This window comes from Sclerotinia sclerotiorum, genomic scaffold, assembly GCF_000146945.2.
Source record: "Sclerotinia sclerotiorum 1980 UF-70 scaffold_8 genomic scaffold, whole genome shotgun sequence".
Classification (NCBI taxonomy): domain Eukaryota; kingdom Fungi; phylum Ascomycota; class Leotiomycetes; order Helotiales; family Sclerotiniaceae; genus Sclerotinia; species Sclerotinia sclerotiorum.
The window spans coordinates 1432730-1453552 of NW_001820828.1; the positions used below are offsets into that span (position 1 = coordinate 1432730).

The 20823-nt window shown below is 39.4% G+C and overlaps 5 protein-coding genes across 5 annotated transcripts; 2 read left to right on the top strand and 3 right to left on the bottom strand.

Moving 5' to 3' along the window:
- Positions 1-760: 760 nt before the first annotated feature.
- Positions 761-3895, bottom strand: SS1G_06850 (hypothetical protein; the record flags this gene model as incomplete). The annotated part of the gene is made up of 2 exons (XM_001592559.1): positions 761-1405; positions 1685-3895. 2 exons carry the CDS (start codon positions 3893-3895, stop codon positions 761-763), a joined length of 2856 nt encoding a protein of 951 aa, XP_001592609.1.
- Positions 3896-5302: 1407 nt separating this feature from the next.
- SS1G_06851 (hypothetical protein) lies at positions 5303-8664 on the bottom strand (the record flags this gene model as incomplete). The annotated part of the gene is made up of 7 exons (XM_001592560.1): positions 5303-5634; positions 5687-5802; positions 5854-6139; positions 6188-8284; positions 8353-8443; positions 8499-8531; positions 8593-8664. The coding sequence occupies 7 exons, from the start codon at positions 8662-8664 to the stop codon at positions 5303-5305; spliced, it is 3027 nt and encodes a 1008-aa protein (XP_001592610.1).
- A 1669-nt stretch (positions 8665-10333) lies between these two features.
- Positions 10334-10756, top strand: SS1G_06852 (hypothetical protein; the record flags this gene model as incomplete). Its single annotated transcript, XM_001592561.1, has 2 exons — positions 10334-10425; positions 10534-10756. The coding sequence occupies 2 exons, from the start codon at positions 10334-10336 to the stop codon at positions 10754-10756; spliced, it is 315 nt and encodes a 104-aa protein (XP_001592611.1).
- A 1145-nt stretch (positions 10757-11901) lies between these two features.
- SS1G_06853 (predicted protein) lies at positions 11902-12552 on the bottom strand (the record flags this gene model as incomplete). The annotated part of the gene is made up of 1 exon (XM_001592562.1): positions 11902-12552. The coding sequence occupies one exon, from the start codon at positions 12550-12552 to the stop codon at positions 11902-11904; it is 651 nt and encodes a 216-aa protein (XP_001592612.1).
- A 1047-nt stretch (positions 12553-13599) lies between these two features.
- Positions 13600-16428, top strand: SS1G_06854 (hypothetical protein; the record flags this gene model as incomplete). The annotated part of the gene is made up of 6 exons (XM_001592563.1): positions 13600-13606; positions 14188-14298; positions 14557-14706; positions 14750-14966; positions 15012-16176; positions 16336-16428. The coding sequence occupies 6 exons, from the start codon at positions 13600-13602 to the stop codon at positions 16426-16428; spliced, it is 1743 nt and encodes a 580-aa protein (XP_001592613.1).
- Positions 16429-20823: the final 4395 nt, after the last annotated feature.

Genomic DNA, 20823 nt, shown 5'->3' on the forward strand with positions numbered 1-20823 from the left:
ACCCTCTCCCCATTCCCAAACCCGAAATAATTAACCCACCCGTTTAAAATAAAAAAGAATAAAATGTAATGTAAAGTAAAGTAAAATAAAGTAACATAAAAAAAAGTAAAATAAAATAAAAATAGAATAAAGTAAAAATAAAAAAGAAGCAATGTACTTGTAATCCATTCACCAATCATCCATCCACCCACCCACCATTCAATCCAAACCCATCCAATAACATCATATCTTAACCCATTCACACACTCATCCATATCCTAAGATAGAATCTTAATCTGTATCATCATCTGAATCTTATTCATCCACATACATACATACACCAAGGACCCAATACCCAATAGAAGAAACAATTCTTTTCTCCGTTTCCTATTCCTATTCCTATTTTCCATTGTCATTCACACCAATTTGCATCACACCACATAAAAATCGCATCCATTCAATTCATTCCACCCTAGCATCACAAAGAATCATATGATTAGTTTTCACCTTGGCTCCTGATGACAGCTATGAATTTTGAGATGGCCTCCTTCAAAACACATCTCAAACCTTTCACGGGGTGCATCATTTCAAAGGAAAGCGCCTGACATGGACCTGATGATTCATCATAAAAACTATTGATGAATCATTTCAAAGTCATTCAAGTGAGTCGTGAATAAATTGATCAGGAGTAGGCACATTCTCCACTCCTCCATCATATTTATCAAAACTCGTCGCTTCAACGCGTAACTCATCGTCGACTAAAATATCCGTGAATAACACTTCAGCGTTCTCTCCCCAACATTCCTTTCATCAACCTCTGTCTCATTTCTTCACCACCATCAAAAGGTCCAGCACTACCAGCAGCCCCATAACTTCCACTTCCTGCTCTATTAACTCTTAACAAATCATTTGCACCTCCATCAAACGCATTTCCTAATCCAGAACTCGTCCCATAAATACTATTTGTATTTGCATTACTTCTCGAACTACCACCTAGATTATTCATATTTGTTTGACCGTAGGGAGATGCGGATGTATGGCCTAAAGTAGGAAGGTCAAGAGTAGGTAAATCAATGTAGGAAGCGTCCGCGAATTGATTATAGGATTGTTGTTGATGTGTTGTTGGGGTAGAACGAGCATAAGAGGATGTTTGATTTAGAGCTGAGGATTTATAGTCAGGTTGAGAGTAGGATGGAGTTGTGGTAGAAATAGAAGGTGTGCGAGGATTGTAAGATGCTTCAGGTTGTGAATAAGTTGGCGAGGGATTTGCTAGAGACGATGAAGTTCGGTATGAAGTATCGGCTTGAGAGAAAGAGGGTGATGGTTGAGCTATGTTATGAGGACTAGCAGTTCGGTAGGCATTTTCTGCATGTGTAAATTGTGGTGAGGCTTGGCTCATGGTACCTGCTCGGTAGCTGTTGGCCATCTGAGGTGATGGTTGGTGAGCGCTATATCGTTGATTTGGTTGATTTGAATTCGAAGGATACTGTGAGACATAACTAGTAGTACCATGATTTGGGAAATAGCTATTCGAAGCATTTCTCGAAACATTTTGTGTCATTTTTTGACTCTGATCATCTCGTGAATGGCTTTGTTGGGATGTTTGATGTTGCATTTGAGCTTGCTGAGGTTGTTGAGAAGTTTGCAAATTCATTTGTTGTGGGGTTGATTGAGGGATTGATGAAGATTTCTGATGTTGCCGTACCTGGGGAGTGATTGTTGGAGTAATACTTCGTCCATTCTGTTGTCCAAGATCTTGAAAGCGAGCATAATGAGCTTCCAATCCATCAGCAGGTCGAGTTACAGGTGTGCCCTGTTGTGATTGTTGGATGTTTTGTTGTATGCCTTGTACTGAAGTGGCTGGGGAATCTGGAATAGAGCTTGGCGGTATAGGAGGTGTAGCATTACTGACGACCGATGAACCAGTCTTCTTACCGGTAACAGGACCATTAGCTCCAGGAACCTTTGGCTTTCGTTGTCGTTTCGGAGGTGGCGGAACAAGAGTTTCAACCATAGGAGGTACAGATTCCCACTGTACACTAGAAGTATCTTTTTGCACAAGGGGGCTTTCAGCTGGCGCAGGAAGAGGACTAATATTCTTAGATGTATGACTAGTTTGTGGTTGTGATCCTGAAATATTTTGAGATGCCGTCATCGAAGGGTTCTTAGGCTTATTAGGACCACGTTTTCTCTTCATACCACCAGCCGTAGGAGTGCCATTGTTTACCGGTGTCGGTTGAGTCGAATTGAAACTATCAGAACCTCCACCAGGTGCTTGCTCGTTCTGAAACGCTTCGATGACGGCACGTTCTTCCGGACTATATTGATCCGGCGGGAGAATAGAAGAGGTATGGCCGGCGCTCGAGTCTGCGTTCCAATGCTCTGTCGAGTATGTGAGTTGTGGCTGACCACCCTTGTTGCTTATGTCCGTGATTGGGACAATTGGGGATCCCTTCGCAGTGTTGGGTTTCTCAGCCGTCATGTTTGCAACCGCGGCAGGCTGTTGAATGTGTTGTTCTGACGGTCCTGGTTCTGATGTGGAAGCATCAACACTACTCATTCCTCCCGCGCTTTCACTTCCAGTTTGTACTTCTTTTCCCTTATTTCTAGATCCTTTGGGTCTACCTCTCCTTCGTTTGCTTGTAGATTCAGTATCAGGAGCAAGATTATCAATGTGTTGTTTGAGGGGAGTGGCGGGTCGCTCTGACTCGGTCTGAACAGGACGACTCAAGTTAGGACTTGCTGTTGAAGCCGATGGAACTGCTGCAGCAGCAGGTATTGGTGGAGCCGCCATCGGGGGTGCAGTATTAACTAAAGCTACAGATTGAGGCAATCCCCAAGTTGGGGCTTGAACAGCTGGACCAAATCCAAATCCGTTTGCTGGTCCTGGAGGATCAGATGTACCATTCTCTGAACCTTTCGAATCTCTCGGTGGTCTTCCACGACCTCTTTTCCCTTTGGCAGAAAGTGGTTCCTGCATCTTCGGTGCTGGAGGTTCTGGTGCTGATGAAAGATCGGGAAATATTTCTGCCAACCATCCTATAAACAATGCCCCAGTCTCTCTTGTATTCGCACTTTCAGGAAAGATACCATCTTCTGGTGGCGGTGCACCAGGTATACCACCAAAATATGCCACTGCTTTACAAACCTGATCGACGACCGTGACTGGATTGATGCTTCTCAATAATGTCAATAATCGCGCTTGTTCATATTTCGTCTCATCCGGAGTTAGCGGCCTCGCACGTTGTTTGTGATCATCTCGTGAACCAAACGGAGATGCGCGATTCCCACCTTCATTTTTCGCCGCGTCGAGTCCTCTCTTCTTCGGAGGAGCATATTTTTCATTCGCAGCAGCTTTCGCACGCGAGGCCGTGTTTTCACTCGTTCTTCTGGCGGCAGCATCACGTTCAGCTGCGGCATCTTTCCCCGGTGCCTCTTTCTTTCCTGGCGTACTGGCCGCCATGTGCATCACCCCAAAATTGCCCTTTTTATTATCGGTCTTGCCTTTCAGCTTAGAGGGGACCGGATTACGAACTCTCCCGTCCTTGTTTGGACCTAAAACCCCGTCGAGTATGGGGTTCGAATTCAATTCCACCAGCTCCAACGCGCCAAAGCCACCTCGAGGCGATGATGCTGATTGATCTTTCTGGAGAGTTTTCGCCGGTGCAACTGTTGGAGTGATCTCGGTAGTATTCTGACCTGAGGTAGGGCGCGATGATTGTGCCATCGAATTATTGGTGGTGGATGTAATGTCGAGAGTGATTTTACTAACTTGATTCGCGTTGGGCGTCTGTATTTTAGAATGGAGCTCGGTCGCATTAACTGGATTGGTATCGACAAATTGATTGATACGGAAATGCCCAAAGTTGCCTTGACCTGTGATAACTGAAGAAAGGCTTGAAGACACTGTTGACATTATCGTGATTGAATTGAAGAAGCTGTCGCCATGATCATGATATCTGTTTAGTTGTACAAGGGAATAGACTTTGAGTAGGTAGGTAGATCTTAGAGGCTGGCTACTTTGGTTTGGTTTGGCTTGGTTTAGTTTATTAGTTTAGTTTGGGTGCTTATTGTGAACCACGGGATCGCGTCTAAATAAGCTATGGCCCCCCCAAAAGGTGTGAATAATGTTTACTAGGAAGGATGGATGGATGGATACGTGAGATGTGACTTTCCCACCTGTTTACGAGGCAAGACAAAAGGAGAGAGTAGGTAATCAGAAAGTATATTTATCTACCCCATCATTGAAACAATTATTGTGGAGTCGGAACAAAAGTATATCTTCATTTTCATCAGTTTTATCTAAGGAGTGTTAGGGCATTCTTCATTCTTCATTCATTCATTCATTCTTTATCAATGTGCTTATTGTTACAAGTACATGTAAGAAGTACTACTAGTATTCATCAGGTATACAAATACAAAGTACCTACTACTTGTGCGCCTATCATCCAAACTCCCTTTCCATTTCCCACACAACAACCTCCTCTATAAATATCCAGCCTATCTGGGTGTTGCTGAGCCACATAAAACTGGAGAACCACCACAGAGCTTGCTTTGGTATTGGTATGTCATGGTGTGTGTATGTCAGAGCTTAGTAATATAATATAATATAATATTTTGATAACCTAACGAAATGAAATGTTGGACTAACTGTTGGATGTATATGTGTTATGAGAGGTTGGGAGGTTTAATAGAGTATAGGAATACAGGGTTTGATAGAATATATGAGTGTAAATAGGAGAAATGAAAGGTTTGGTTTTTTGTATTTAAATAGAGAATAGATATTAGATACACCAGTATACCATAAATAGCAGAGAAACATTAGATAGATAATGATAAATACGATACTCCTCCGAGGTAAAATCAAGTCAGCCCTCATCATCTCCATCATATCGAATAAAACAGTAATATACTTATACTTACATACCTACTCACACACTCTACAAATATCTCTATCAGTGGATCATTGAACTGATAGATACTCGAGGAGGTAATCAAATACAATTCGATTTAAATAGATTTAGGTATGATAATATAGATATAATATACCTAATAACATATAGACTTGCATACATCACATAAATAATTCGCAAGAGATCTCTCCTCTAATAATTAAGCCTGTCGGTTTTTCCTTCATTCAATAATAGGAGGTTGATATGGAATCATATAAAACCATAAGAATCCATGCAAATAGGATGACATTCCTAACCTTCTACCCCATCCAATCCATCCTATTGTCCATCAACATCCCAAAGCCATCTCCATAATAATGATCGAATGGGAAATTCCACTTCCATATCATATCGTCATATCATACAAAACGTTATGGTTTGACGTTCCACAAATCCGTTGTCCATCCCTTTTCCTTCATTTTCTTGCTATTTTTCGATGTCGTACTTCTCTTACTTCTACTGGATACCAGTAGAAGTTCTTTGCTTGCCGATGCAAGGGCGTTCACAAGTTCTGGCATCCTTCCGGTTTTGGAAAAGAGTTCTAAGAGATCAGAGTTTTCATCCGCCATGATAGTGGACAATTCCATAGAGGTCATCAAGTAATCACGAGTCAACACTGCTCCAGCCATCTGTAACGTTGCGATCCAAGCAAGAATAGTCTCGGGAAGATAGGTTTCCCGTATCTTTGCAAACTCGGGTTGTTCTAGTAAAATATGTCAGCACTTTTCCATTTTCATAAAACAAAAATCGCTTACCTTGCAAGCTTGTTGTCAACCATCCATTAAATAATGGCTCTGCACCAATATTTGCAGCTGGGAGGCTTTGACCTAAACCTCGCTTCATGGACTTTTTCATTTCAATGTCATCACCCCTAAGGTAAAATGTTAGCGACAAAGCTAAATTCAGATACCAAATAACTCACTCTTGCATGAGAAAAAATATGCCCCATGCACTCTCTATGCGATCCAAAGTCAACGCCAATGTCTCCAGTTCTCTGAAACTCTTTGCCTGCTCCACCATATACTTTTTTAGGTGTCTCTTCTTATCCGCTGAGCCATCAAGAACTTCAGTCAAATCCTCATTCTCTTCCGACTCCAGACCCTGAAAATCGAGGCTTTCGCCTAACAATGCCCGAGTTTTACTCAATGCGATTTCAGAACTCGGTATTCTTTGAGATAAAGTGAGAGCAGCGGAAAGGTGTAGATTCTCTGATGAGTATTTAGCATTGAAGGAGAGATCTAAGAATGAAAACTTACTATAAAATCGCTGATACAGCATTCTACCAACCATGAATGTCTCAGACCAAAGTCCATCTACAAGTAGATACCACTCTAAACTTCTAATGAGCAAAAGATCAATCCTATCAAGAGTCTCAGAATCCTGTCCTATGAAATCCTTCCTTATCTTTTTCCCTCCCCTGCCATCATCTACCAGAACCTGAAACTCCTTGGGTGATGGATATCCTTTAGCTCCATCGGGATGATCCGAGAGAAGAAATCTTGACTGATAGTTGACGAATTGTTGAACATCCAATCCTAGCTCCCTCATCAATCTGATTTGGGTGACTCGTTGTTCATGATCTGTGATATCAATCAGAGTGCGACTAAGAGTGGCGTATCTTCTTGCTCCAGAGAGTTGAGAACAATATAGAGGGATTAGTTCCCCTTTATTTGCGAGACGTAGGAAACTGATGTATGCCACAATAACATTCTCGATGACAGACTCTTTAAGTACACCACCAAAATTTAATCCAAGGCCTCTAAAGATGAGTATAACATGAGTAAAAACTCGCAAACTATCGTGATCACCCAAATTGACATAATTAGTAATGTCTTGATCTTTTGGTTGCTCATCCGTACGGGGTATCAAGTTCGAGGTGGTTTCCGCGTTCGCAAATTTTGACAACGCCAAACCTTGCTGATAGATGAAGTCCGCAAATTGTTCACCAATCAACACACCTTGAAGCATTTTCATTGGTTGTGAGCTTTCTTCTGCCGTACGTGCATCTGTCTTTAAGTTTTCAACAAGTCGTTTCCCAGCTATCGCATTATCCCCATGAAGGACAACAGCATCAAGTGTCCCAAAGGCCAGAGTTCCATTCATTAATGTTTGAGGCCCTGATTGGATGTAATGATCGAATTGTGTTCTCAACAAGGCATTGTAATGTGTGAAAATTAAGTCATCCCATGATTGACACACAGGTTCGACACTCGATATGTCGCCAGAGAGAATACCATATACAGCTCGTTCATAATCATCATTTCCACCCTTTCGAGCAAGTGCAAAACACATGCGTCTCCAGAGAGCTCCGGATGCAATATCCCCTTCCTCGTCGTCTTCTAATGGTTTATCATCCGGTAAACCAGACATGCTGACTGCTCTCCATACTTCAGTTCGATCCATACACCATTCTCTAATTTCAGCTGGGCTTCTTCCTCGACGGAGCATCTGATAGCATCCCAACCAAATGGCACGCTCAAAGTATTCATCCTGTTTTTCCAACTTTCGTCCTTGACGAGTCACTGCATCGGGGTCAAGCTGAGTGACCAGAGGTTCGGTTTTAGAAGAGTTCCACATGATTTTCTGAATCTCTTGAGAATTAGGATCGAGAGTTCGAGGCCAAGAATGCTGATTTTTCTGGAGTTTGATAGCTGCCTTAGTGTGTAACCAACCATGTGCGATAATATCTCCCCTTTCGGCATTTTGTTGTAAATCTTGAACTAGGACGTCAATTTCATCTCCTGATTCCTCAGCCGTATCCTGAAGCCATCGGAGCACAGTTTTTCGTTCTAGTGCTAAATTATCAGTCTGTAGGAAACGATCCCAAGCCTCTCGTTCACTCGTATACTGGTTTATAGGTGTCTGTGGGGATTCAAACTCTTTTCCAGTATTTGGTTCGGGAAATCGTAGATGTGCCAATCTTTTAAGCAAGTCCCAAGTTTGCGCCTCTTGCTCCCAACGAATTAAATCCTTTACGGTTGTCCTCGAACTTGTGATAAACTGATCCTCCTCATCCGAGTTCTCCATATCCATCTCATCGGTATCTTGTGCGATCTTGAAACCTCTCATCTTTTTTCTCCAACTCAAACCCTCTATCTTTCGGCGTTCGGATTCATGGCGATCTCGTAATTGATCCAGTGTGTCGAGAGCAGTCTTGTGATACAATTCAATCAAATCGAATGCCATCTCCCGTCTCTCATCTCCATCTGCCACCCTCAAAGGATTATATCCATCTAAAAATTCCGCAAACTTCTCAACCTCATTTCCAACTCGATTCGCAGCATCTTGAAGGGGGTATAAGACGGCTTCAGTTTCTCCTGCAGTTTCTATCATACTTGGCTTTTCGTATGCAACTATCGCTGAGAAGAATTAGTAAGTGCAGAGCGCACAATAATCATCATAGTACGCAAGCATCACTGACCCTGCTCTTGCTCTTGCTCCTCACCATAGCGCGACATTCCATCATAAGAAGAAGGGTCTTCAGAAAGTTCTCTTTCAAATCTTGATTCCGGCTGGCGCGTAAAGGTTAGCCTTGAACATTCTAGACTACATTCCAACGAAACTTACAGTTATCAGCTGCCAACTTCCTTCTCGCAAATTCTAGAAATTGAAAGCTCAAATCAGCTTTAATATCCATAGAATTTAGGATCTTCATATTTACCTGGGCCTTTGGTACATCCAATCCATTTGTATGATTGTTCATTACGGAACCGCGCGCTGACATGGGCGCCATATTCTTTAATGCGACACTGGGCAAAGGAAGAAATTAAAAAAGTAAGGCACAATCTTGTTCAATGTTGACATTGCATGGGCCATCGATCAAATCCTCAAATTGTAGCTTTCGGCCTTGGGAACTTTTAGGCGCGTCCTGTCCTGAAATGTCAGGGGTTGTAATTTTTTAGTCTCGAATTTAGCGTGATATTCCATTTGACGCTAAGGAATCTTCTACTTAAGAAATTTCCTCTTTGCAAATTTGTAAGTTTTTTCTTCACAAATGTCTTAACCGCCCTTCTAATTAGAGTCTCGAATCAAGCCTTCAATGTTTGGTTAGGTCCACAGGGATCTCTTTGCGCGCTCATGATCGGCCATATTAACGACTCTTCCTGTTTCCGTTACCTGACCTTTTCGAAGGTGTGAAGGATGGCAGTAAACTTGGAGAGTTACATCTTTTCGTAAGCTCAACTGTAGTTTTTGATTATGCGTATGGTACATGGATTCTTGGATTTATCAATGTGCTTGTGAAATGACTGGCAATGGTGATGTTACATTTGTGGCATCATGCTATGGAAGTTCTAGTACAAATAGGTGGATGTGAAGAGCCTTCTGCTTTCTGCCTTGGTGGCCATTTCGAGGGGCCGTATATATCTTCATGACGGCCTCCCTCATGACTGCTTCTCTTCTGATCTCTGTTTCATCTTCAATCTCAATAGATTTGCCTTGGGACAAGAGACAGTCTTTGCATCATCGCCATTCTTCTCATAAAATGCATTGCAGCAATCATATAGAGCATCAACCTGTGATCTACACTTTTCTTCATTATAACTGTTCTTTGCCAGACAATCTGTAGTGTAATCATCAGTCAAAGTTCCCAGTCAATTTTGACTGAAAGATGCTGACCTTGAATAGCACACTTTATTGTCAGCTTTTGAATGTTTTGAAAAAGTAAAGAAATAGTGTAACATACAGCTTTAGAATGGCAAGGTTGCTCTGTAATTATATCATTTTTGGGTGGCTAAAATTCCATGTTCATCAGTAACAAGCACCAAAAAGCAATATGATAGAAAAGATCACCATATTCAATTGGCCTTATGAATAAATGAACATCCGAGTTCTTTTCTTTTGAGTGAATCTTTGATTCAAATATGATATATAGCTGTAGGATAATCTCTTTCAAACAAATGGATAGAAGTTATCTAGGCATAGTAAATTCATTGATTCTCTAAGAATCTTTTTATATCCAAGAGGCTACAGTACACCGCAAAACACCAATCAGAACCCCTCCATACTTCTCTTTCCTTTTGTGGTACCAATCTTAGCGTCATCAGCCAAAGCGTGAATTTGACTTCTACTCCTCCCAATTCTTAAACTTTACTACATATCTCAAAAGTAGATCTACTACTTCAAATCAAATCCAGTCTTGTAAGTTTAATCACTACATGATAATCCTCTTTATTTCACAAACTAATCTGTCACCTTCAGCCTCGAATTCACAAGTACCCCACGACATTCACCAACCCATTTTCCAAATAACCTCAATCTCAAAATGTCCGACAACGAAGGAAGCCCAGCTGGCGAGAAGCCCGAAGCCCCCGTCTCCGAGCACTTGAACATCAAGGTCACCGATAACAATAATGAAGTTTTCTTCAAAATTAAGCGCTCAACCCAGTTGAAGAAGTTGATGGATGCTTTCTGTGAAAGACAAGGCAAGGCACCAAACTCTGTTCGATTCCTTTTTGATGGTAGTCGTGTTCAAGCTACAGATAGTCCGGATAAGGTATGTTATCATTTTTATATTTTATGAAGTGTTGGAAGTCTTTATTCGATAGAAGATATGGTTGCGCCATTGTGTCGCATCACTTTTTACTAACATATTTCACTCCAGTTGGATATGCAAGATGGCGATACTCTTGAGGTTCATCAAGAACAAATCGGTGGCCAATAAGCCATCCTTTCTTCTGCATTCAATTCACACGACGAAACGATACCTTAACAATCCGATATGCGCACAGTGGAGACGGGCGAAATGTACCAGGGTTTGGGATAGCTTGGGAGATGATGGAGAGCTCAGAGTAGGGAGAAGTGTGTATCACTGTGTTAGCAGTTAATATTTAACTACTAAAAAGGCGACAACAATCTTTCGATCAGGACTTTTTTTTCTTGTGTTTGGGGGACGACTCGTCAATTTTACAATCTCCATATTGGCGCGTTCTAGGCAGGCGTCAAATAGTGTTTCTTCAGACTTCGAGCATATCTTCTGGCTGCAGTGGAGGAGGGTGGGAATCTAGATGCTTGTTTTCCTTAGGCCGAAAATATTGAAGATGTTCTCTAATTGTGTTGGGTTTCTGTTTGGTGTGGTGTGTAAACTGGATGTGTGATATTTGCACAATGTATTTCAAACATAGGCTCTTTTGTTGTTTGCCACAATGGTTCTCCAATACATCCTTTCGCACACCGGGATTCTAATATAGGAGCTTCTCCCACGCTGCTGAACAAACAACTCTTTGAACATCTCTACATAACAGGAGGTATCTTTAAACCATGGGGAGCACTTCCCAGAGTACTCTTGCTTATACTATACCTTTTACATTTTATATAATAACAATACACTCACTCACTCACTCATTCACTCACTCATTCATTCAATCAATTAGTCAGTTAGTCAGCCAGCCAGTTGGTATATTTTACATGAATATCTCTATTATGCAGAATTCTTCTATTAATCTTACAATACAGTGCAGTAGTACGATTCATAGGTATTTAAATTTAAGACTTACTGGTTTACTTGTTGCTGCTTTGAGGAATCTATATTATTCCGAAACGTAGTCTTATTTTAAGTTTTATTTTTGTGGTCTTGTGACTATTGTGTATAGGGTAATGGATATAGCATTATAATATATGATGAATGATATAAGATATATATTTCTCATTCTCGTGGGTATATTTACTAGGTATTTACTCGAGTAATTAATTAGATACAAGAAATGTATTGGAATCGCTGGGAGTATTTTCTTGATTCAACATTGCTTATGTGGTTTTGAGGGAGTGAATTTGGTGAGTTTGGTGGGATGTAGAGATGGGAGGATGTGGAAGCTAGATAGATGTTTAATCTACTTTTTGCTTTGAGCTGTAGCTCTAGCTCTCATTCCTGTGCGACGGGATGTCCAGATCCAACTCATCTCTTCCGTATACCTTCCTCCCAGCAGCCAATCTACCCGCATCCTTAAAACTATCCACCCCCAAAATTAACCCCTCAATCATCCCAAACCCCCCTCTTCCTCCTCTCCTCCTCTTCTTTCCTCCTCCCCTCCTCCTCTCTCTCTTCTTTCCTCCTCCTAACCTCTTTCTCCCGCTGCACTCGCTCATATTCCCTCTGTTCCTCTGTCTTCTTCGGGACTCGCACACCCAATGCTCCTGCAATTAACCGTCGCGCTACTGCATCTGTTTTTTCCTGTCTGCGTTCGGGGCCCCGGGAGGTGCATGATGGGGATGAATATGGAGAGGAAGAGGAGGGACCAGGGTAGCCGTAGGGATTTTCGTATTCGATGGTTTGGGTTGTGGTGGAGGGTTTGGGTTTGGATGTCGATTTAGTTTTGGAAGGGGTTTTGGAGCTGGAGAATGAAGGGATATCCTCATTACTTCCCTCGGGTGGAGGGGATATAGGTGTAGGTGGTGGAGCGGCAGGAAATGAGGAAGTGGGTGAAAGTGGATTCGAGGTGTTTGTTGGTATTGAAGTCTCGTCTTCGGTTTCGGTGGAGGAGGAATCGGAGAATTCGTCTTCCCAAGAGTCGGCTATGGGGGTTTTGGTTTTCTTTGTGGTTTTGGAGGGGGGTTTGGTGGTGGAGGGGGAATTGATGGAGAGATTGTTGAGGGTGGTGGATAGGTCGTTTGCGGTGGTTGTCATGTTGGCGGTTGATGTGGTGTGTTGTATGTATATTCAGGAATTTGATTCGTTTCAATGGTAAAAGTTTGAGAAGTAATGTAGGTGTATGGACAATTGAACCAGTCGATATCCCAGTGCAGTAATGCTCGTATATTGAATAATCTAACCAACTCGTTCAATGTTCCAGAATCGAAAAGATAATGGACCCCGTGGTGTAATATCAGTTCAGCTATATACTGAAATATATAAGAATAGATGAAAATTTTTGTTTGGTGAAATACCTAGTAGTCAAAGGACTTGATATTAAATCCGCATAGTTAATATATGGTGCGAAACTCGAGTCATAGTAGCTCTCGAATCCGTCACTGGTAGCTTACCTAGTACTCGAGTGGTTACATAAGTAGATATTTTTGAGATCGGTATTTCTACGGATGAATAGTCAGAATCTAACCCAAAATGATTTCTGCACGTGAATGTAGGGATGGGAAATTTGTAATTGCCTAAAGCATAATAATCCAGCTCATTTTTCTTTGATAATAATCTAGCTCCCTTTATTATAATATAGATTTTTAATGTTTTTTTTTTTTTGAAAGGGAAATAGGATGAATCAATTGAAACACGTGATTGGGCAAATCGCGGAGGAACTTTTTCTTAAAGTGAATATTTTATATTGATTGGCTGTTCATGATGACTAATTCCTTTAAAAATAAAGCATATAATAATGAAGCTATACTGTTATTATACTTTATTGTAATCCAGCTCTGCTTTATATAAAGCGCCCATCCCTACGTGAATGATGGGATTGATGGGTTGGTTTCTAGCTTTTTGTTCAAATATCTAAGTAGGTAATAAAGATTATATACATTCATTGAGCTGGAGGTTCATTTGAGACTTACTTATAATTTATTTTATTTTATAAAATGACAGATTATTGATATTTTCACTAGTCCGTTTTCGTACAAGAGATGATAGAGTTGGAAGAGAGAATAGAGGTCCAGAATTCCAACTTTCAATTCAATGCATGCTTGTGAGATGATGCGTGTTTGTTCTCCCCACACTTTTTGAACCATGGCCTGTGTGTGTTTGAAGCTTGGAGGAACTGCAGCGGGTTTAATAAGTGAAGCCAGGTTCATCGGCGTTTTTTATTTCCGACAACCCACCTAAACAGTCTTAGGTAAAACTTTTGATTACTTCGTGAACATCATATTGATCTTTCTCTAACGGCAGGAACGGGTGTTTTGGAGTTCATTTACACATTCATTCGATTCATTCTATATTTTGTCTTTTGGTTGTACATAATAGATACGATTGTATCCTTCTTTTCAAGTACAAAAATAAGATATGATACGATCAAAGGCTCTCACGCGGGGTAGGTACGGCTACTCCAGCACGAGGACTTTGAAGTATTTTGTGAAAAATGGTGTATATGAGGATAGATATGGTCAAACAATTAAAAATTTGAAGATTGGAAATCATACTAGAGTTATCTTTCAAGGTTTTACAGGTATGCTGACTCCATTGACTATTTTTTTAATATGTATCATAGCTGGTGAGCTATCATGACTGACTGACTTGGTACAGGTAGACAGGTGAGGTTCCTAAAGTTGCCATCATCAATGATAATTCACTAATTTTAATCTTTCATCAAGGCTACAGCAAATGCAAAAGAATCAATAGAATGGGGAACTAATATAGTTGGTGGTGTGACACCTGGGAAGAACGGAGAGCACTTGGGATTACCGGTACTACCTACTGTAAAAGAGGAAAGTATGTCATGACTATGATGATTAGGACATTTCAAACTAATACACAAAAATAGGCAATGGAACAATTAAAACCAGATGCAACTGGAATATATGTAGCAGCTCATCAAGCACCAACCGCCATTGAGGAAGCAATTGAAGCAGAAGTTCCTCTTATTGTAGCCGTCGCTGAACACATTCCTCTTCATGATATGTTAAGAGTATGATTTTATGACTTTTCAATCAAACAGAACTGACATACTCAAGATACACAGTATACTAGACAGTCAATCAAAAAGTCGATTGGTTGGCGCAAATACTCCTGGTATTATATCAGCAATTGGAAAATGTCGAATTGGCTTCCAACCACTTTCTTGCTTCACACCTGGTCGAATAGGCATTGTTGCTAAATCAGGAACCTTAAGTTATGAAGGTAAGATCTTAGGCTGAGGTCTTGACATGTACTAACGATTAAGCCGTCGCTTCAACAACTAGGGCTGGACTTGGTCAAAGCCTCTGTATTGGAATGGGTGGGGATATTTTGGCTGGTACTAATTTTGTTGATGCTTTGAAGATTTTTGAACACGATGATGATACTGAAGGTATTATTATCATCGGTGAGCTTGGTGGTGAAGCGGAACTTGAGGCTGCAGCTTGGATTGAGGAGTATAAGAAGCGCTCGTTAAATCCCAAGTAAGATTCCTAAAGACCATTTTAGATTCTACTAACCTTTCGTAGACCTACCGCGGCACTAGTAGTTGGTAATCATGCTGTGCCCGGTAAGGTTATGGGTCATGCTGGAGCTTTTACTTTACCAGGAGAACCAGATGTATTGACAAAGATCAAGGCTTTCGAAAATGCAGGAGTTACCATGGTTAATCATCCAGCTAAATTTGGCAATGCTATGAAGACCTTGTTGGGGGATTCAGGACGAGCAAGCAGTGGCCTAGCTACAAGTAGTGTTTCTCAAAAGCGAAGCATGCACACAATGAGGATACGACCAACACCAGGAACTCCAACTATAAACATGGTGCAAAAGAGAACGATATATCTCAAAGAGGAAGATGCCTTTAAATTACTTGACCAAAAAGGAATTTCCGGAAGACAAGATCCTTCAAAAAAAGATCCAGTTCACCGCCACCTTACTATTAGTATTGATCGAAGCAACCGCTGTCCACAATTTATATTACAGGGACCGGTCAAGAAGAATGAAATCCCATCCAAACCAAAAAAGAGTCCCTTTCAATACGACTTAGGTATCACGACTGGTCTCAGACAAAAGTGCGCCACTCATCTCCAATTGGTGCATCAACATAAATTGTTGCATCCAATTATCTCCGGTTTATTTGAACTCTTCAAAGAAAAAGAAGCCTTCCTCCTCCAAACCACCATAAAAGGAGCACCTCCATGGAAAGAAAGATTCCAGCATAGAGTATCCATTGAACATGCAAATTTTGGTTTCGACGACGCCGCCTTCAAAAGCGCAAATCGTCACTCCGAAATTCACTCCCTCCCTCGAGCAGATATCCAAGATCCTGCTGAAACAGAAGCTCAAAAACATGGTATAGTATACATCAAACTCGCAGGCGATGGCAATATTGGTACACTAGTCAATGGTGCAGGATTAGCTATGAATACTGTAGATGCATTAGCGGATGCAGGAGGTAAAGCTGCGAATTTCTTGGATACAGGGGGAAAAGCAACGGCGGAAACGGTGAAGAAGAGTTTCGAGGTCATTTTGAGGGATGAGAGGGTAAAAGTGGTTTTTGTTAATATTTTTGGGGGTTTGACTTTAGGGGATATGATTGCTGAGGGGATACTTTTGGCGTTTGGGGAGTTGGGGGTGAGGGTGCCGGTGGTGGTTAGGATTAGGGGGACGAATGAGAAGGAGGGGCAGAAGATTGTGAGTTTTTTTATATATTTTTTTTATTCTTTGCTCGTGATTGTACTTATGATCGTGCTTGTTCTACGGTTTATAGGAGGGCTTAGGTGGAGAAAGAGAAGGAGAATGAAGAACAAATAGGTACATGACATGCTAACTAACATTTCCTTCACATTCTAGATTGCCGAAAGTGGATTACCCCTATACGCATACGATGATTTTGACGAAGCTGCAGCAAAGGTGATAGAATTAGCTAATTCAAGCGATTCTTAGAAGTTAGAAGTACTCTTTTTGCTTAGATTATCTATTAATTAGAAATCATTAATAAGAGACTCTCAAACATGAAAATCGCAAATCGAATTTTTAGGGTATGAGGAAGTATTAATAATAAGGGGGAGGGGATTGGTAAAGAGGTTGATGTAATGGATGGTTTTGTTTTGGTATATGTATAATTATAAATATATATATATATATATTGAGTATAAATCTTCCTTTAAAAATAAATAAAATCTTATAAATTAAATTAAATTCTATAAAATAAAAGTTTAATATATAACGTAACTTATGGTGAACCGGGTCATATGGGGAACCGGGTCATAATTAGCCCATCACTAACTTCAAACTATAATAATTTTTGCTATGCGTCTCAAACCACCTCTTACACCTTCTCAAATTGAAGAGAAGATACAGAATGCTATTATTGCACTTCAATTAAAGGAATTTGATTCAATTAGAAAGACTGTAGAGCATTTTGAAGTTCCTAAGTTAACTTTCATAGCTAGGATCGCTGGAAGGAAATCACGTATCTAATCTTACGAAATGGCTCAAATTCTTTCAAACGCAGAAGAAAATACATTAGTATAATGGATCTCACATCTTACTATTATTGGATTCCCTATTATACCTATATTGATGAAGGAAATGGTTGACGAAATTCGTATTCGATATATCCAAGTCGTATTCTCTCCAAACCCTACCTCGACAAATATTCCACTTATAGATTACGAATGAATTTATAGGTTCCAAAAAAAAACATCCAGAACTTAAAGCATATTATTCATATCAATTAAAGTCTAATCAAACTAAAGAGGCAACTCCAAAGAATATTCAGGCTTAGTTTGATATATTCCAAATATATCTCATTAAGCGAAAGTATAAATTAAATGATATATATAATATAAACGAAACCGGATTTGCAATCGGAGGTATTCAAAGTACTTGTATTATAGTCGATTCTACTCAGAAATCGAATTGGAAGATTATAGTTGGTAAGCAAGAATAGATAACTGTACTTGAATATATTAATGCAATTGGAAAGACTTTATTATCTATAATCATTTTCAAGGCTCAAAATATGAATACTATATGGATTCCAAAGGATACATTTCAAGATTGATAGTTCTCTATTAGCATAAGTAAATGAACCTCAAATAATTATAGATTAGAATAGTTATAAAGGGTTTTCGAGCCGGAATCCAAGAAAGTGTCAGGTGATCAGCCTCGACTTTTAATCATGGATGGTCATTCAAATCATATTACAAGCAATCTAATTGCTTTTTGTATAGAAAAGGATATCGATTTGCTTATTGTGTGAACGAAGTGAATGACTTCAATTCAATTACTACTGTAATAAAGAACTAAGCGAACGCGAAAGAGACTAGCTCTTTTAGTAAGTCTATATAAGACTTACTACTTTCAATATGTAGCTAGCTCTTTAGACAGAATACAATTAGACATACAGGACCTACGTAATCCGTGGGTGCTACGTCTTCCGTATCCTTCTCGTACCAACACTTATACTATCCTTTCATTGCTTTCATTTGCTTCAACCTTTTGATATTGGAGTATATAGGCTAATAAAACGATATCATTCTTTAGAGGTCGATCGATATTCTCGAGCTAGTGTAAAACGAATCCAAAGAGCTGAATAGATAGAATTATTTCAAAAGATCAGAATAAAAACAGTCAACTCTTTTAATATTAAAGTTAATTGAAGAAGAGCTGATTTAATACCTTTTTCCTTACGAAAAATATTTGATATATTACCATTTAACCCCTTTCAACAATCTTTTATTTTACAAATAAGAATTACCAATCAAGGTCTAGGCTTTTCTATACTCCGAAGTTCTCCTTCAGATGGGACAGAACTAAGGCAAGCAAATCAGATTTTTAATTTAGTTCTAGTAGACAGTGATTCTCCTATATTATCAATTCGTCGATATGTCAAGGGAATGATTACGCTTGTAGAATCTCAAAATGCTGAGATAACCCTACTTCGGAAATAGCTCGCTGATGTTCAGAAGGTAATCGAGACTCGAAAGAAAAGAACTAAAGGCAAAAGGATCAAATTACAAGGCCAATTCGTTTTTAGTACTAAGGAAGTATTGAAAATCGTATGTGAAACAAAGGAGAAGCCTAAGGAGAAAAGGCTACGAGGACGGCTATGTAAACGTTCAATTGAAGAATTAGAAGAGAGTACTGAAGAGGAAGAGCTAGAGAATAGTTCAAGCGATTTAGAGTTGGAATTAGATGAATGTGTAGCTTGTAGAACTAGATCGCATAGAGAAAATTGAATTTTGTGACCCGGTTCACCATAAGTTACTTTATATATATATATATAAAACTTTCAAATGTTTATTATGAGTTTTTGCAGTGGTGTAAAATGAAGCAACGGCCATTATCTATGCGCAAGTTGTACTGTAGATGAGTGAGTTGTTGTGTACTGGAGTGGAGTGGAGTGATGTATTTTTTCTGTAGTTATATTATCTTGGTAGGGGAATGATGAGTGAGGTGATATGGGGGGAATATATATTAGTTTTGAGGAGTCGTGTCATTTGAATGATTTGATAATTAATTTTTCTTTCCTTTTCTTTCTTATTTCATGTCTCTGTTTTCGAACTTTAAATTATATACATGTACTTCTAATAGAGTACACGTATTTTCGGTCTTAAAATTCTAACCCGTAGAATAGAAAAATAGACTTAATAGTTTTATATATATACTTATTAATATTTACATTTTCCGTCTATCTTCATTATCTACGCCACTCGGTTAATAGTTCTATAATTTTGGAATTTGTTTCACAGTCATGTTATGGTATTTGTTGAGGATCTTCGTTTTTTCTAAGTAAAGTACATATATAGTTTATTATTCGTGGAATAGGTAAGTTCTAATAATATGTCTAACACATGGTTTAAACGGAAATGCAGATTGGGAATCTCGCTAGTGCATGAGAAGACGATAAGGGAGAGTTGAGTTTGTTGTTTGATTTTGGGGTTTGCTGGTAATTAGTATTTAAGTAGTATATAATTATGATGTTCTGGAATTTTGCCCTTGGTTATGGGATGATTGTTGGAAATCAGGAGTCGGAATGTAGAGGACTAGATGGGTAAAAGTGATGTGATGAAAACTGGTTGGGATGAGTATGAATATGATCAGACTATTCTCTCCGAGGACGAATATCTGATAATTTGTGATATAAATTTTGGGTAGTAGTAGCTACCATCTTCACATAGATTCCAGACACAGATTCAGATGTATGGCCCTTTTCTCGAGGATATCATAGTGGATGGAGATATGATGGTAGGTAGCGTTGAAGTGAGGGTTTCTGGTTCGAGGTAAGATTACTGTGGAGAGGGATATTTATGTATTGATGTTAATTAAGGGATTGACAAGAACTTTCTGAGACTTTAGAGAAGAGAGATAAATAGAGATTGAGGGAAAATAGAAAAACTTGTTAGTGCAAGCTATTGCGTTATTGCTAATCTTATGCATCTACAGTTGACTATTTTTAGGGAGATGATAGTATTTACTGTCTCTCCTAGCCTCTCTTTAAAATACTCATATTTCGAAAGATCAACTAATTGATGTATTTAGTAGTATAATAGAAGGATCAAAGGCTGCTGGAGGTCTTTGAGGTGCTCGCTTCATCCTTTGTTCTACTCATGTGTATGATTTATATTTGGGGATACGGTTGGATATGTAATCGGTATATATGCTAGTGGTAATAGTCGGTGCTCATAAACGACCGACCACTTCGTAGTCAGGGAAAGCAAGTGTCCCTGTGAGATTTTTTTGATAATAAAATGGTGATTTAGATGATGAAAAATGATCAATTTTAACAATAATACTTTTAGTTTAGGTAATAAAATCAACAATTTTGAAATGATATAATAAATTTTTATATTATCAAATTCAATTTAATGATATAAATCTAATGAAATTTTTATTGTATTAATTTAAAAATTGATAGTTGTATATTCAAAATAAGATTTTTCGAATGTAGAATTTTGAGGATTTTGATAAATCTACTACCAAAAAATCTCACGGGGACACTTGCTTTTCCCGACTACGAAGTGGTCGGTCAATTAACCGACTATTATCTAGTGGTTTGGAATTGGCATAGAAAAGGGCGATGATTAAATCTACTAGGTACTTGGGATGAACAGCACCTTTACCTGTCTTTAGACGATCTCCAGAGTTATGTTATTTATAGATCCTCAAAAAGACATTAATAATAGTTAGTGTAAGGAGATATCGCCTTCTACACGGTATATTCTATCTCCAACGAAAATGCCTAGAAATTTTACAATTTGTCGCACTGCATAGCCATACCTTAACACAGGAAGCCCCGTAAGCTCCTTAAGTTTGAGGAGAGTTTAGGTTCGA